Source organism: Zingiber officinale, chromosome 11A (genome assembly GCF_018446385.1).
Source record: "Zingiber officinale cultivar Zhangliang chromosome 11A, Zo_v1.1, whole genome shotgun sequence".
Lineage (NCBI taxonomy): Eukaryota > Viridiplantae > Streptophyta > Magnoliopsida > Zingiberales > Zingiberaceae > Zingiber > Zingiber officinale.
Genome location: NC_056006.1, coordinates 24851696 through 24868970, shown reverse-complemented (window position 1 = coordinate 24868970; position 17275 = coordinate 24851696). Strand labels below are relative to the sequence as shown.

Genomic DNA, 17275 nt, shown 5'->3' with positions numbered 1-17275 from the left:
ACAAATAAATGCCCTCGACACGTCCAAGGGTCCAATCACACACATAATAACTAAAAGCCATAATAGTTGGATCCTCCATCCATAAAGTTAGACATCCTACTATTAACCCGCCTAAATTATGTATATATGCATAATTAAACTAATACCAAATACACAGAGGCTAAACCCTAGCTCGATACCAATTGTTGGTCGCTACTCTGAAAACCTAGAGGTTCCAATGCATAAACATTTTATACAAAGGTCTGAATCTTTCCTAGCTACCACGTGTTCTTTTAAATTAAATTTGGATCGCTGCGGAACTTAACACGCTTGATCCAAAACTTAATCTATATGTTCTTTTAGGTTTGACTGATCTCTGCGGAACTTAACACGTTCGACCCAAATCACCTTAAGTTATTAATTCCATTAAATATTAATTTTCATAATTGTTTCCCAGTACTGACGTAGCGAGACACATGGCCTTCTTGGATATGGGAGCAACCACCACCGACTAGACAAAACCTTTTATAGAAATCTAATATTTAATTTCCTAAAATAACTTTAGGTTAACCGAAAGGAACAATCAAATCACAAGGAAAAATAAAACAAAAGAACACAACTTCGAAAAACATATTCGAAATACTAGAACGTAAGCCTCTTGTATTTGGTATTATTTCCATAAATAACTAGTATGATGCGGAAAAGGAAAAACTACTAGTTATACTTTCTAGAAAGACCTCTTGATCTTCTACCGTATTCCTCTTCTAACCTCGGACGTTGTGTGGGCAACGATCTTCCAAGATGAGAAACCACCAACCACCTTCTTCTCCTCCTAGCTAGGTTCGGCCACAAAGAAGCTTTACCAAGGATGAAGAACGAAACACCAACCAAGCTCCAAGAGATGCAAGCTTTCTCTCCTTCTTCTTCTTCTTCTCCAAGTAGTATCCGGCCACCACAAGAGCTCCAAGAGGAGAGAGAGGTTCGGCCACCACAAGAGGAAGAGAGGGAGAGGATGATGATGGCCGGCCACACCAAGGAACAAAAGAGGGAGAGAAATAATAGAGGTTGTATCTCATGAAGGCACCCTCACCCCTTCTTTTATATTCCTTGGCCTAGGTAAATTAGGAAATTTAATTACAATAAAATTTCCTTAATTTCCTTGACATGATTTAATTGAGAAAAATAAAATAAAATTTCCCAAATTAAATTCTAATGGCCGGCCACATCATGAAATCAAATTAGACAAGTTTCAATCAACAATTAAAACTTCCTAATTTGTTTCCGGAAATTTTAAAATTAAAATTTCTCTTCAAAATCTCTTCATGGTTGATAAAAAGAAATTTTCATAATTTTAATTTTACAATATGTGAATAATTTTTAAAGAGAAAATAAAATATCTCACCAATCTACAAATAAGGAAAGAGATATAATCTCTTTCTTTAATCTTTAGATCTTTTACAAGAGAGATAATTTAATTTTAATTCTCTTTAATAAATTATATCTTCCACATAATAAAATTAAAATTAAAATTTTTTTAATTTACCTGCCCCTCTAGCTTGGGTTCAAGCTAGGCCGGCCACACTTAAACCCAGCCAACCATGTCTTGGCCGGCCGGCCCCTTTAGTGGGTATAGAAGGTGGGTATAGGTGGGTATAGACTTATAAATAAGAGGTTACGATAGAGACCGAGAGGAGGAATTGGTTTTGTCTCCCGATAAAATTAAGTATCCCGTTCCCGAACACACAACTCAATTTTATCAATAATAATTCATTCCACTAAAGAACTATTATCGAACTACCGCACCAATCCCAAATTACATTTTTGGGCTCCTTCTTATTATGAGTGTGTTAGTCTCCCTGTTTAAGATATCGAATGTCCACTAATTAAGTGAGTTATCGACAACTCATTTAATTAATATCTTAGTCCAAGAGTAGTACCACTCAACCTTATCATCACGTCGGACTAGGCCACCTGCAGGGTTTAATACGACAATCCTTATGAGCTCCTCTCGAGGACATTATCAACCTAGTATCTCTAGGACACGCTTCCTTCTATAATCAACAACACACACTATAAGTGATACCATTTCTCAACTTATCGGGCTTATTGATTCATCGAACTAAATCTCACCCATTGATAAATTAAAGAAATAAATATCAAATATATGTGCTTGTTATTATATTAGGATTAAAAGCACACACTGGGTTTCCGACGTCAAGGCTGGGAGATCGAAGGGCCGAGCGGTAGTCCGCTCGGCAGAAGCATAAGGGCCGAGCGGGAGTTCGCTCGGCAGAAATATGGGCGAGGGTAAAAGGTAGCCGAGCGGCTCATCCGCTCGGCCCTGGATCTGGGATGTTAGCAGGAGCATGTCTGATGATTAGGCCGTACACAAAATCGCACGATGGAGGATCTCGCCGTCACATCGTGAAATGGTCGGTACAGTAGCAGTATGGTCTCATGAACATCTTCCTGATAGATCCATATTTGGGCATGGCCCTTCTGACAGACCCATACTTGAGCATGGTCAAAGGCATGTTGTTGATTTGACCGGGGCATTCGGGTCTCCTCCAAAGGTCTATATAAGGCCTCCATTTCTTCACCGGAGGTATGAAAAATCTTGATTTGGGAACCACCTTTTTGTTATTCCTCGCCTGACTTGAGCGTCGGAGGGCCGTCGCCGGGACACCCCTCCCGGCCCGGTTTTGTTGCAGGTTCACCGGAGCATTCGAGGATTCCGCAGGAAACGCCACGTGCCCAGCGTCCCTTGACTCCTGATTCGGACAGGATCAAATTGGCGCCGTGGGAACGCTCCGCCCGATCGCAAACAATGGACGAGGCTGGACGACAGCACACGGTGACGCTTTCCAGGGAGGACCTCGACGCTCTGGTCGAGATAAGGGCCGCCAAACTCGTGGAGCAAAACCAAAAAGCATCCGCCGAGCGAGCGGAACAACAAGCGACATCTGCGTCTGGTGGCCGAGCGGAAGCACCTCAAGCCACCATCGCATTCCATCGGGCCCTATTTCGCACCCGAAGCAGCACCAGCTCAAGAGATAGAGGCTCTTCCTCAGACGAAATGCCAAAGGGGAAAGCTCCCCGGACGGACTCATCTCCCGAGCGGACCAACCGCCAATTTTCGGAAGCCATTCTGCGAGATCCTCTGCCCAAGCACTACGTGCCCCCTACGATCGGCGAGTATAATGGAACAACGGACCCGGACGATCATTTGGGTAAGTTTGATAATACCGCCACGCTCCACCAATACACTGATGGAGTAAAGTGCCGAGTCTTCCTTACCACGCTCTCGGGATCGGCTCAGCGGTGGTTCCGTAGACTGCCGGACGGATCCATCACAAGCTTCAAAGACTTCCGAACGGCCTTCCTCCACCACTTCGCCAGCAGTCGGCGTTATCGAAAACAAGCGTCAGCTTGTTCGCCATCAAACAAGAGCCAAAGGAATCGCTTCGAACTTACATCCAACGATTCAACCAAGTGGCGATGGACATCCCAACAGCCACATCGGAAACGATGAACGCCTTCACACAAGGCCTTGTTGATGGGGACTTCTTCGATCGCTCCGAAAGCCGCCCGCGACTACGATCACATGCTACATCGGGCTAACGAATACATAAACGCGTGGAAGAAGCGCAAGCCGCCCGGAAAAAAGAAGCTCCAACCGAGCCGTGCACTTATTCATGCCGAGCGGAAGCAGCACGCTCAACAACCACCCAGAGGACCAAGGGTCGAAGCAATCTCCCACACCAGATCGCATGTACAAGAAGTGGATGCCGCTCGCCAAACCAAAGAAGAGGTGGACTCCTGTTCTGCTCCACCACGGACACGCACAACACGAGAGATTGCCGAGTCTTCCTTCGTGACTAATCCCTTCCTGTGAGGGTCGAACGCCGGTCTCCCACCCGTGACAGAGGCAAGGGCTCAGAAGCCGACCGGACCCGCATGGAGAGGCAACATCACCGGACGCCCGATCGGCACCGATCACCGAGACAAGAGAATCGCCGGCAGGGAACGGTCCCGACCATCCACTCGGGAGGAAGAAAACAGAGCAATATTTCAGATCAACGTTATTGCTGACGGGCCGACCGGAGGAGACTCCAACCGAGCAAGAAAGGCGGCGTCCTACACCGCAGATCCACGCTCATCAGAGCTAAGAAGGGCGACCGACCGTAAATCACTTTCGGCCCGGGATTTGAAGGAGTAGAAGTACCCATGACGCGTTGCTCATTAAAGCGGTAATAGCAAATTACACCATTCATCGCATATTTGTTGACACAGGAGCTCGGTCAACATCATATTCAGAAGGCGCTCGATCGGTTGCAAATTGATCGAATCGAGTCACGCCTACGATAACCCCGCCTACGGGTTTACTGCAATGAAGTTCAAACCGGGACAGATTCTACCGCCATCTCACCGGAGAAGAACCGCCCGAGGACCAGACAATAAACCGTGGTGGTCGACTCTCCATCATCTTACAATGTCATTCTGGCGCTCGGCGAATTCCGAGCGGTTGTCTCAACCTTCCACCAAAGATAAAGTTCCCGTGGAGGACAAAGTTGGAGAAGTGCGGGGAGATCAACTAGCAACTCGACGTTGCTATATAGAGATGATCCGAGCGAAGCTTCTTCCGCTCGGAAGGTCCCCGAATTGAGGTACACGCCATAACCGAAAAACCCTGCCTTAATTTATGATGAAAAGGAGGAAGTTCAGATCCATCCGACCCGATCGAAGGCCACCACTTTCATCGCCTCGGATCCGGGGAAAAGGAGAGGCTGATCCAATGCCTCCAAAGAAATCATGATGTCTTTGTCTGGTCGACACATGAGCGGCATTTCGCCAAGCCTGGCGCAGCATGAATTGCATGTCCGACCGGACGCCTAAAGAAACAGAGAAAAGGGACTTCACGAGCGTAATACCATTATCCGGCGGAAGTAGAAAACTCTAAGGGCCGCCACACGCGAGGTACAGCTCCCGAGTGGCCAACGAGTCTTGGTCTCCAAGCCGGCAAGTGGAGGGTCCGTGATCGACTTCGAGACCGAACAAAGCATGCCCCAAGGATTTTTATCCTCTGCCTAGATAGACTCTACGGCCGGCTGCGAATTAATTTGCATGCTTGATGCCTACCAAGGGTATCATCAAGTGCCGCTCGCCCGGGAAGATCAAGAAAAAGTAAGCTTTGTAACGAATGACGGCACATATTGCTACAACGTGATGCCGTTCGGATTAAAGAATGCCGGGGCCACTTATCAACGCCTGATGAACAAGGTGTTCAAGGAGCAGATCGGGCGGAATCTAGAAGTTTATGTGGACGACATCCTTATCAAATCCGTCCGAGCGGCTGATCTTTTCAAAGATATGGAAGAAACCTTCCAAACACTGCGCAAATATGGAGTCAAGCTAAATCCCCAAAAATGCCTGTTCGGAGCTAAAGGAATCGAAGCAAATCCCAACAAGGTGAAAGCCCTGCAAGACATGCCGCCCCCAAGAAATACAAGAGAAGTGCAAAGGTTGACCGGTCGGATAATTGCTTTATCCAGATTCATCTCTAGAACCTCCGATCGGAGCCTGCCCTTCTTCAAGATCCTGCGAAAAGCTACAAAGTTCCAGTGGGATGAGGAGTGTGACCGAGCATTTGAAGAGTTGAAGACATACCTAAATTCCCTGCCTATACTTGCCAAGCCGATCGGCGGGGAATCACTGTATATGTATCTGTCATCAACTGAGCATGCTGTAGGCTCGGCACTTGTGAGGGCGGGCGATGAAGAGCAGCCGGGGTATTTTCCGAGCCATATTTTGAAAGATGCTGAACTCGCTACACCGACTCGAGAAGTTGGCCTTTGCTCGGTTCTAGCCGCTCGGCGTCGACCGTATTTCTTAGCCCACACAATCATTGTCCGGACGAACAGTCCACTCGGAAGAGTCCTGTTGAATCCGGAAGCGTCCGGACGACTTATCAAGTGGACAACAGAGTTAAGCGAATTTGATATCCAGTACCAGCCCCGCCCGGCGATTAAAGCCCAATCCTTGGCTGATTTTGTGACCGAGGTACAGAGGCCAGAATTGGAAGCTCTATGGAGGATATATGTGGATGGGTCTTCCACTCGGCTCGGAAGTGGGATTGGGATATTGCTCATCTCACCGCAAGAAGAAAAGATGCACCTATCAGTCCGGCTGGACTACAAGGCCACCAACAATGAAGCAGAGTACGAGGCCATTATAGCCGGATTACAGGCAGCACGGCATGTGGGTGCCGGTCGGGTGATCCTCTATTCCGATTCACAGTTGGCCGCTCAACAACTTTCTGGCACCTTTGAAATCAATAGCGTTCGGCTTAAGCTCTACGCTGAAGCCTTTGAAAAACTCAAAGCTACTTTTCGAGAAGTGCTTATTCAGAAGATTCCTCGAACGGAGAACCAGGCGGCCGATGAATTAGCCAAACTTGCGAGCTCAATAACGCCGATCGCCATTCAACAGCCGATTGAAAAAACGCTGCTGGTGGCGCACGTCGATCGGATGGAGGGGCTCTCATTTCCAGACGACTGGAGGACATCCATCATAGAGTTCCTCCGCTCGGGAAAAACACCTGCCGATCGGGATGAAGCCCAACTTCTCAGGAGGAGGGCCGGTCGGTTTACACTCATCGGAGATCAACTGTACAAGAAAGCTTTCTCGCGCCCTTTGTTGAAATGTGTGAGCTCAGAAGACTCGGCGTACATCCTTCAGGAAGTACACCAAGGATCATGTGGCGGTCATCCGGGCGGGCGCTCGTTAGCCAAGAAGATCCTCTTGGCCGGGTACTTTTGGCCAACCTTACAAGCAGACGCCGCTCGGACAGTATCTACCTGCCTTTCATGCCAGAAGTATCACAACTTCTCCCACCGACCGGCAGAGGAGATGAAGGCATCAACCATCTCATGTCCGTTCGATCAGTGGGGAATGGATATTGTAGGTCCATTGCCGATGGCGACCGGGCAGAGGAAATTTTTACTAGTGGCGGTAGATTACTTCTCCAAGTGGGTGGAGGCCGAGCCGCTCGCAAAGATTACGGAACAAATGGTGAAAAAATTCATCTGGCAACACATCATTTGTCGGTTCGGCAACTAGTGTCTGACAACGGGCGGCAGTTCACAGGGAAAATGTTAGAAGATTGGTGCAATAGCTACGGCATTGAGCAACATTTCACATCCGTGGCCTATCCTCAGAGCAATGGTCAAGCTGAAGTCGCCAACCGGGAAATCCTTCGTATTCTGCGCGCTCGGCTCGATCATTTGGGAGGAAGTTGGCCAGATGAAGTGCCGAGCGTCTTGTGGGCCATCCGGACGACGCCGAAAGAAGGGACGGGAGTCACACCGTTCCATTTGGTATATGGCGGTGAGGCCGTCATCCCGGTTGAAGTCGGCGTTGAATCCGCTCGGATACAATGCTACGATGAGGGCAACGCCGAGCGGAGAAACATGGAGCTAGATTTGGTCGAAGAGGAAAGGGCAAAGGCGTCAGTTCGGCTGATGGCATATCGTCAGCGGATGAAACAAAACTACAACCGACGCGTCATTCCCAGAGCATTCCAAGTCGGCGATCTTGTCTGGAAAAAGGCCAAGCCGGTCGGCGACGTCGGTAAGCTGGAGGCTCCATGGGCAGGTCCTTTCAAAATCATCGAAAAGCTCCGCTCGGGCGCGTATTATCTGGAAGATGAGGGCGGTCGACAACTAGATAGGCCGTGGAGCGCGAACCACCTCCAGCCTTACCGGGCGGGGTGAAAGGGGTATCACTGTAAACCACTACGTGTACATTTTTCGACTGATTATTGAAAATGCAGAAATGAAAAATCCGAGGAGCAAAAATAAGACCAGATCATCAGCACTAGAAGACCCCAGGCCGCTCGGCCGGGCTGCGTATAGAACATAAGCATCGTCGCCTAGAAGACCCCAGGCCGCTCGGCCGGGCTGCATACTATTATGGCAGGATGGGAAACTAAAACCCTGCGCTGTTCAGGGTGATAGAGGGAGGTTATTGCCTAGGAGCGAATGCCTGAGCCGCTCGGCAAGGTACATTATAGCCGAGACTACCTCGGGGAGGATTATATGCAAGCCCAGCGCTCGATGTGAAGGCCCGAGCCGTTCGGCCGGGTATATGGTATCACTCGAAGACCGACGAGCACCGTCGTTAAAAATCGAGAGTCGGACCGGCGACTATAAACCGCCGGGCGACCGACCAAGAGTCGGGACGCAGTCGGACCGGCGACTATAAACCGCCGGGCGACCGACCAAGAGTCGGGACGCAGTCGGACCGCGACTATAAACCACGGCGATCACCAAGAGTCGGGACGCAATGACCGGCGATTATAAATCACGGCGACCGACCAAGAGTCGGACGCAACGCCGGCGGCGATTATAAACCACGGCGATCACCAAGAGTCGGACGCCGGATCGCGACTATAAATCACGGGCGATCGACCAAGAGTCGGGACGCAGTCGGGCCGACTATAAATCACCGGGCGATCGACCAAGAGTCGGGACGCAGTCGGGCGACTATAAACCGCCGGGCGATCGACCAAGAGTCGGGACGAATCGGACCGGCGACTATAAATCACGGGCGACCGACCAAGAGTCGGACGCAGATGACCGGCGACTATAAATCACGGGCGATCGACCAAGAGTAGGGACGCAATGATCGGCGACTATAAATCACGGGCGATCGACCAAGAGTCGGGACGAAGTCGGACACGCGACTATAAACCGCCGGGCGACCGACCAAGAGTCGGGACGCAGTCGGACCGGCGACTATAAACCGCCGGGCGACCGACCAAGAGTCGGGACGCAGTCGGACCGGCGACTATAAACCGCCGGGCGACCGACCAAGAGTCGGGACGCAGTCGGACCGGCGACTATAAACCGCCGGGCGACCGACCAAGAGTCGGGACGCAGTCGGACCGGCGACTATAAACCGCCGGGCGACCGACCAAGAGTCGGGACGCAGTCGGACCGGCGACTATAAACCGCCGGGCGACCGACCAAGAGTCGGGACGCAGTCGGACCGGCGACTATAAACCGCCGGGCGACCGACCAAGAGTCGGGACGCAGTCGGACCGGCGACTATAAACCGCCGGGCGACCGACCAAGAGTCGGGACGCAGTCGGACCGGCGACTATAAACCGCCGGGCGACCGACCAAGAGTCGGGACGCAGTCGGACCGGCGACTATAAACCGCCGGGCGGCTGGACCTCTGCACGGACCAGCATATCATATATTCTCTCCCCCGTTCGAGGTCGCGTTATCACCGAAGGCCCTCGAGCCGTTCGGCCGGGAGGATTATGTCCGAGCCACGGGCTCGATGCCGAAGACCCCCGAGCTGTTCGGCCGGGAGGATGTGGACCGAGCCAAACGCTCGATGGGAAGACCCCGTGCCGTCGGGAGTGTAGTCTCGAGACCGACAAACTGTCGTTAGACATCGAGAGCCTCACCGACCGGTTTTCAGTTTGCCAACACTTGGCATTTGCTGAATACAAGCAGTGTGAATCCTCTAAGCGATTTAAACGAATAGAGCTTAACTGACTCTACGAACGAGCACCAAGAATACAAAGGCAATGAAGGGTAAACAATTTTAACAAAGGCCGTTGCGCCGAGCGGCAATTACAAAAATTTAACATCCGCCCAGCGGATGAAATACAAAGAGTGCTTAAATGACGCACATCACTCCGGGTCCTCGAAATTAAAGAAAGCATCGGGGATATCATCAAGCAGGGCCGTCAGGTCGGAGGCGGGAATATGCATGCCTTCAGGAAGGTGGCCGCTCTTCTTCAGATACGCCACGGTGACCTTAACCGCCTCGGCGAAAGTAGAAGAGATGTGGCCCCCAAACTTTACGCCGAACCTCTCTGACTGAAGGTATTCTTGGCGCGCTGCAGCCAGGCGACTCGGTTCTTCCTCCTTATATTTTTTGAGGACCGCCCGGGAGCCAGTTAAAGAATCTTGGAGGGCCTTCAAGTTTGCTTCAGCCTTTGTGCGTTCGGCCGAACGGGCCTCCTGTTCGGCGTTCAGCTGGGCCTCCAGATCCTTGGATTGTTGACCTAGCGCACGGACCTCCACTTTCATTTTGTCCAGGTCAGCGATCGCCTGCCTCTTCCGGCTACCAGCGCGCTTCACCTCTTTGTCGCGCTTCTTCACCAAGGCCTCTAGCCTGGCCACCTCATTAGCCAGGTCGGCAGCCTTTTTCTGTTCGGCCTCGAGGATTCGTTTCTCCCGCTCGGCCGTGGAACCTTCCGACACTTGAAGTTTTTCCAGAAGGCCCTCTAACTCGGCCAGCCACGGGAATGAAGATGGGTTTACCTGCGTCGCCTGCTGCATATTATTATCGCCGAGCTGCTTGGGCGTCATCAGGGCCGCCTGAATCTGGGCGTCCTCGAAGAGCTTGGCGAGCGGACCCGTCAAGGTTATTTCGTGAACAGGGCTCGACGGCCGATCGGCGGATAGCAAATACTCCTCCGATGGGAATCGGAGGGTGGTCTTGATGGTTGGATGGCCGGACGCCGCTTCGGCAGCTGCGGTAGCCTGGCCCGAAGACTCCCCTATAGTGGAAGTTTCGCCGAACCGTCGCAGGCGACGACGAGTCCGGGGAGGAGAACCAGAAGGCTGTGCCGGTGGCGACGCCATAGGGGTCCCGATCTGTGATGGCGTGCGGTCGGGCGAAGTCACGCCGATCGTTCGGGTCTCTTCGACGTTTCCGCCGAATCTCCAATGGGGGATCCTCGACATGCGGAACGCCTAGCTCGGCGGGAGCCGAGGAAACAGGATCAATTTCCGCTTCAACCTCCGTTGAAGCGGATGGGTCAGCTTCTGTTTCAGGAGCAGACTGTGCCCCCCCCTCTCCAGTATCTGCCGGGCGGCTAGGGATGAGACCCCGCTCGGCGAGCTCCTTTTTGGTGGCCGCTTCAATCTCATTGGACTTCAGTTTCAAATGAGCAGTAGCCTTAGAGCGCCACATGACTTCAGCTGCAGGGGAAAAAATTAAAATCAGTTAGACAAAAAAGGCGAAGGGAATGAAGAATCCTTACCCATGCGGTATGGGAGATTGGCCCGAACGGGAGACAACCCAAAAATGTACAAGACCCCTTTGAGCAGCAGCTGGTCAATTTTGTACCGCTGACCAGATAACCAGTTGGCCGCATGAAGGTAGGCCGGGTTGCTTCTGAATTTGCCGAGCTCCGGCTGGGTCGGCACAGCAGTTTGCCATTTAGTTCGGAATGCTGGCCGATCGGGGAGTCGAATGTAAAAGAAGAACTCCTTCCAATGCTTGTTGGAGGTCGGCATGTTATCAAAAAACTTGAAGCCTATTCTGCTTTGGAAGATAAAAGTGCCCGGTTCTGATTGTTTGGGGTAGAAGAAGAAATGGAATATCTTAGGGTCGAGAGGAATGCTGTGCAACTTAAAGAGGACGACCATCCCGCTCAGCAACCTAAAGGAATTCGGCACAAGCTGGCCGAGCGGGATGCGGAAGTAGTTGCAAACTTCCAAAATAAAAGAATGAGTGGGAAATCTGAGGCCGCCCTGGAATTGGTCTAAAAAGAGACAAATAGAGCCGGTCGGCGGGTCATGTGGCCGATCGGTCGCGTCGGCTAGGATTATTTCGTGGTCATCAGGAAGCTCATATGTCCGGATGAGGCGCCGGGCGTGCTCCTCATCGAATCGGCTCTCCATGGTCAAGTACCAAGGGCCCAGAGCGCTACCAGCGGGTGCGGAGGAGCTTGCCATCTCAGAAAAGCGGAAGAATGGCGAGAAATTGAAGAAAGGGGAAGGAAAGGGGCGAAAGGAGCAGGAAAAACCTAATAAGTGAAGGCAGAGGACTCACGGGGAAGGAAAGAGGTCGGAAGAATCACCGATGAGGGGATCGCCGCCTAAACCCAGACACTAGATCACCGGAGGCCGCAGCAATGGAATGGAACAGAAGGCAACACGCAAACAAGCGTGCGGCGAAGGAAGGAGAGGAAGACTTTATACTGCAGAGGCAGGTCAGCCTCCACCGTCCGATCCAGGGCACGAGAAACAAGGACGCCATCGGGCCGTCCATTTCAAACGGGCGCTCTGTCACCGAGTGCAATTAATGCGCGTCATACCGCGCACGCTGTGATTTAATGAGAAAGATTTTGCGCGATTTTCGGGAAATGCAGGCGAATAAACATCTATCTGGAACGACAAGGCATCCCAATTGAATAGCCGAACGGCCTAACCTGATGTAAGGACCGAACGGCTCAAAGAATATTATAGGCGACGACTACCCGCTCGGACACGCAGTCCAGTCAGTCGGACTTACTGCCTCCTTCGACTAGACTTGAAGGGAAGGCAAGTGATCCGGCAGTAGACCCAGGGTAGGCTAACTAAGCGAGCCGAGCAGCTGGGGTAGGTCCGAGCGGAGCTAGAGTTAACCCATCCAAGGGCTTGGGTTTCCGACGTCAAGGCTGGGAGATCGAAGGGCCGAGCGGTAGTCCGCTCGGCAGAAGCATAAGGGCCGAGCGGTAGTTCGCTCGGCAGAAATATGGGCGAGGGTAAAAGGTAGCCGAGCGGCTCATCCGCTCGGCCCTGGATCTGGGATGTTAGCAGGAGCATGTCTGATGATTAGGCCGTACACAAAATCGCACGATGGAGGATCTCGCCGTCACATCGTGAAATGGTCGGTACAGTAGCAGTATGGTCTCATGAACATCTTCCTGATAAATCCATATTTGGGCATGGCCCTTCTGACAGACCCATACTTGAGCATGGTCAAAGGCATGTTGTTGATTTGACCGGGGCATTCGGGTCTCCTCCAAAGGTCTATATAAGGCCTCCATTTCTTCACCGGAGGTATGATAAAAAAAATCTGGATTTGGGAACCACCTTTTTGTTATTCCTCGCCTAACTTGAGCGTCGGAGGGCCGTCGCCGGGACACCCCTCCCGGCCCGGTTTTGTTGCAGGTTCACCGGAGCATTCGAGGATTCCGCAGGAAACGCCACGTGCCCAGCGTCCCTTGACTCCTGATTCGGACAGGATCAATGTGCTTGTTATTATATTAGGATTAAGAGCACACACTTCCATAATAACCGAGGTCTTTGTTTCTTTATAAAGTCAGTATAAAAGAAACGACCTCAAATGATCCTACTCAATACACTCTAAGTGTACTAGTGTAATTATACAGTCAAGATAAACTGATACCTAATTACACTACGACCTTCTAATGGTTTGTTCTTTTCCATTTTGGTCGTGAGCTACTGTTTATAATTTATAAGGTACTGATAACATCATCTTCTGCATGTGACACCACATACTATGTTATCTACAGTATAAATTAATTGAACAACTACAACTAAATGTAAACAATTTGACCAAATGTGATTCTTTATTCATAATGAATGTTTACAAAGCTTAGGCTTTCAGTATACACTCCAACACTGTAAAGGCTATATCAGTGGGTGTGACAAGACTAATAAAATAGGATGTAGGTATAAATGTCACTCCTGTGTTACATCTCGGTACAATTGATGGATCCTGTAAAGGCTATCTCAGTGGGTGTACCTTGGTTTACTGGAGGCAACAGGCACCACCTTGTTAGCGTTGGTTTACATTGAAATACCAATGCACTCAGTTTTAGTTGTGATATTTCGGATCTGTAAAAAGTCATCTCAGATAGTGCATCATGGTCGGCTGTAATACCTAGGCACAATGTTATTAATGTTGGATTTACAATGCTATTAGTGATATTTTGAACGAGTATTTTGCCAGTTTTTAAAAGTGATTAAATAATTCTTTTGCAGGTTGCTATATAGATATCTGCTCTCCAGGAGTCCTCAGTCTTTTTATGGACAATTTTGATTATCAACATCTTCGCCGCCATTTTGTCATGGGTTTGCTTGTTGATGATGTGAGATTCACTTTTGATATTGTTTGCTTTTATACATCATGTGCAACATGATTAAATGTTACATTTGTTTCATGCTGTTTTTCCTAATTTTGGAAATTCTTGATAATTATGCATTATAGATTCTACCTTTGTCTTTCTACCTCTGTTTCTGCTTGTAATTTGAGGATTCTGCTTGTGGTGCATTTGATTAGGTACTTCATACCCTAATGGTTGCCTTATCTTGGCATTGAGAATAGAGTTTCTGATTTGCAAGCACATTCAGTTTAGGATCCCATCAAAATCTCTTGTAAAAATTTAGGTGCTACTTATAGTATTACACTTTGTTGGTTTGTCAGTTTGGTGAAATGTCTGACAGATTAGATGCTGGTAATTCACAGATTAGATGCTGGTAATTCTTGGTCTCCAAGACTTGTTTATTACTTTTTTTTTTTTTTGCATAAGGAAGAAACTATAAAGTAACACTGAAATTTCAGTACTTTCCTTTTTCAAAATTTTAATCTCTCAAGAATCTTCTTGTTCCTTGTTGCTTTGCAAACATTTTATGTTGCTTCTTTGATCAGGTAGCTTTATTGGACAAGTGAATGAGTATACTACTATAGATTTTCTTCCCTGGAAGAATCCAACAACATCTAGGAATTCCAGAAATCTTTTTGCTATATATGTAAATTTTATTATCTTGTAACAATGTGTTACCATCTACACCTTAGGCAAGTTTATTTTGTGCGTCAAATGAAAGTCACCACTTTAATTCTTAAACTCCCTCTGATGTGAGGTAAAAATCATGGTTTAAAGTGTCGTGCTGAGATGATCGAAACGGGCGAAACATTTCGTTCCGCTCGGCGACCAGCATGACCCCGGCACCAGACCCGCAACAGCTGCATGGTCGCAGCGGAGGGGTCGCTCGACCTTGTAACAGTAGCGGAGGGGTCGCATAATCCTTCCGCTGCAGTCGCGGAGGCATCGTGCGACCCTGCGATTGCTGTAGAGGGGTCGCATGGCCAACGCGGTAGCGCTGAAGGAGTCACACAATCCCCAAGGCCATGGCTGAGGGGTCACGCAACCCCGCGGCAACGTTGAAATCGTGCGGGCTCGCGAGTGGTGTCGGATTTCAGAATTTTTTTAATTAAACTTAGGTTAATTATTTTAATAAACTCTTAGCTATGATGGAGATAATCTAAAAAGGTTTTATTAAACTCTAATAAAATTATCTAATTAATTTTATATTTCATTCATTTTAATTTAAAAATTATAATAAAATTTTTATTTATTTATTTATCTATTTATCTATTTTCATATCTTTTTATTTTTTTTTAAAGATTATTTTTTATATTGTTTATTTTTTAAATATTTATGTTAAATATTTTAGTTTTAAATTAATATATTTTATATTTAAAAAATACCGAAACTATATCGGCACGGCACGATACGATACTGAAACCGTATCGTTCCGGTCAAGACCGAAACTTCGGCATGGGTCGAAATTTTAAACCTTGGTACAAATTGCATAAATTAATTTTGTACATTGAATTAGGTTCACTTGCATTCCTCTTACAGTCACACCTTGCACTCCCAGTCTTTATGTTTATGGCAAATGTAAGCTTGTAGATATATTTCATATTTCACTTGTAATTCAATTCTTGAAAATGTTCACAATATGATAATTATATAAACTTTTACTAATATCACCTGATGATATATATTGCAGATCCTGGGTTACAAGATTTTTACCCATGAAATTCATTCAAGTTATGCAGCAAGAATAGATAATTTCAGGAGTTTTGGTACAATTAGCAAGGACATACTACAAAGGTGGACATATCCTTTGGTGCCAAATTTTCAATACTTGGGAATTCATCAAAGGTGAAGCTAGATAGAGAGGGAATATACAAAGCATCTGGTAAATGTCTAAAATCAATTAGAAGTTTTATTGATGATCATCTCTTTTCCTTATATGGTAATTATGTCTTCAGTTTATTTGCTTTGATGGAAAGCATTTGATGTAGTCCACCTGTCTTTAGATTATTGATTGAATAAGTCTCGTCTAGGTTGTAACTTAGAGCATGGCCTCACACTTTTTTTTTGAATAGGACATTCTAAACCTTCCAAGTGAACAAATGGTATCGGACAACCATTGCTACTACTATAGATGAGCATCTTCAATTACATGAGGGTGTCTTTTAGCTATGCCTTCACGTTGGATGGGCACTTGTTCTCAAGTCCATTGATTGTAACCATATTAGTATTTTGATGACATTGTACTAATACCAGCTCTGTGGTTTACTTGGGCTGGTTCCAGCACCATTGATCTGGTGGGAATTTGTTGGAAAATAGTAGAATCTTGGTTGGTCAAAGCTTTTATTCCTAATTTGCTTGAATCCTGTTGATCCAAGTTTCCTTGCCAATTTTTTGTTATGTATACTTTTGTTTTGTTCGATGGTTATAGCTTTTAGGTGTGTTTTACATGCTATTGATCTTAATTCATTTCAACCAATTACTGGGAAACTCATTTCAGTTTAAACAAATTTCAATCATATTATCAAATCAGTTTACCTCTGGGCAATTTCTTTGGCAAAGTTCAACTTATTTAAGTAGAATAAAAAAGTTGAATTGGTGAATGTCGACCAATTATCACACACTATGACAAATCAGAAACCTGCTTGTATCACTTCAATTTGATTCTTGAATGTGTTTATTGTTCATTGAAGTTAAATTTTTTTCCTTTTTGGTTGATATACTGTTAATTTTTTTCCTTCAGATATTGTTTAATCACGATCTGCACGAATAGGTGTTGTTACCCTGATTGGAAGTGGAACTACAATTGGAAACCATAGTGTTATAACCAACTCGGTAGTTGGTCAAGGTTGTACACTTGGGAACAATGTATGCATCAATGGTTGTTATATTTGGGATTATGTCGTTATAGAAGATGATTGTAGATTGAATCATGCTATAGTTTGTGATGGTGTTCATCTAAGAGCAGGAGTAGTCTTGGAACCTGGAGTCATTTTATCTTTCAACGTAATGGTGCTTATGCTCAACCCACGGTTCTCCTTTGGTATCTATTTTCTTGTAGTTAATTAGTTAGTGCTTCTTTTTCTTGTTTTGCATAACCTAGATCATAACATCCATATATCCAATTGTTCATTGCTAGTGTTAGCATTTAATGAGTTTAGTCCTACATTACTAGTAGTTCTCGGTGATATGTATACATGGGTTGTAATATATCTTTAATGTACAATTTTTGAAGATTAAACGAAGAAAAATACTTTAATGTATTGACTATAAATGCATATTACTTGGATATATAAAAGATCAATGGCATAACCTTAAATCTTAAACATTAATTTGTGGCTAAATCCATCGTACCAATAACCATGGTTTGAAATTTTG

At 47.2% G+C, this 17275-nt stretch overlaps 1 protein-coding gene across 1 annotated transcript in view; it reads left to right on the top strand.

The window, feature by feature from the left end:
* Positions 1–16923, top strand: part of LOC122031304 — a 33511-nt gene extending 16588 nt beyond the window's left edge. The window contains exons 8-10 of the mRNA XM_042590429.1: positions 13779–13885; positions 15591–15782; positions 16641–16923. Coding sequence (XP_042446363.1) covers positions 13779–13836 — 58 coding nt within the window. The 3' untranslated portion in view covers positions 13837–13885; positions 15591–15782; positions 16641–16923. The remainder of the gene's footprint in view (positions 1–13778; positions 13886–15590; positions 15783–16640) is intronic.
* Positions 16924–17275: the final 352 nt, after the last annotated feature.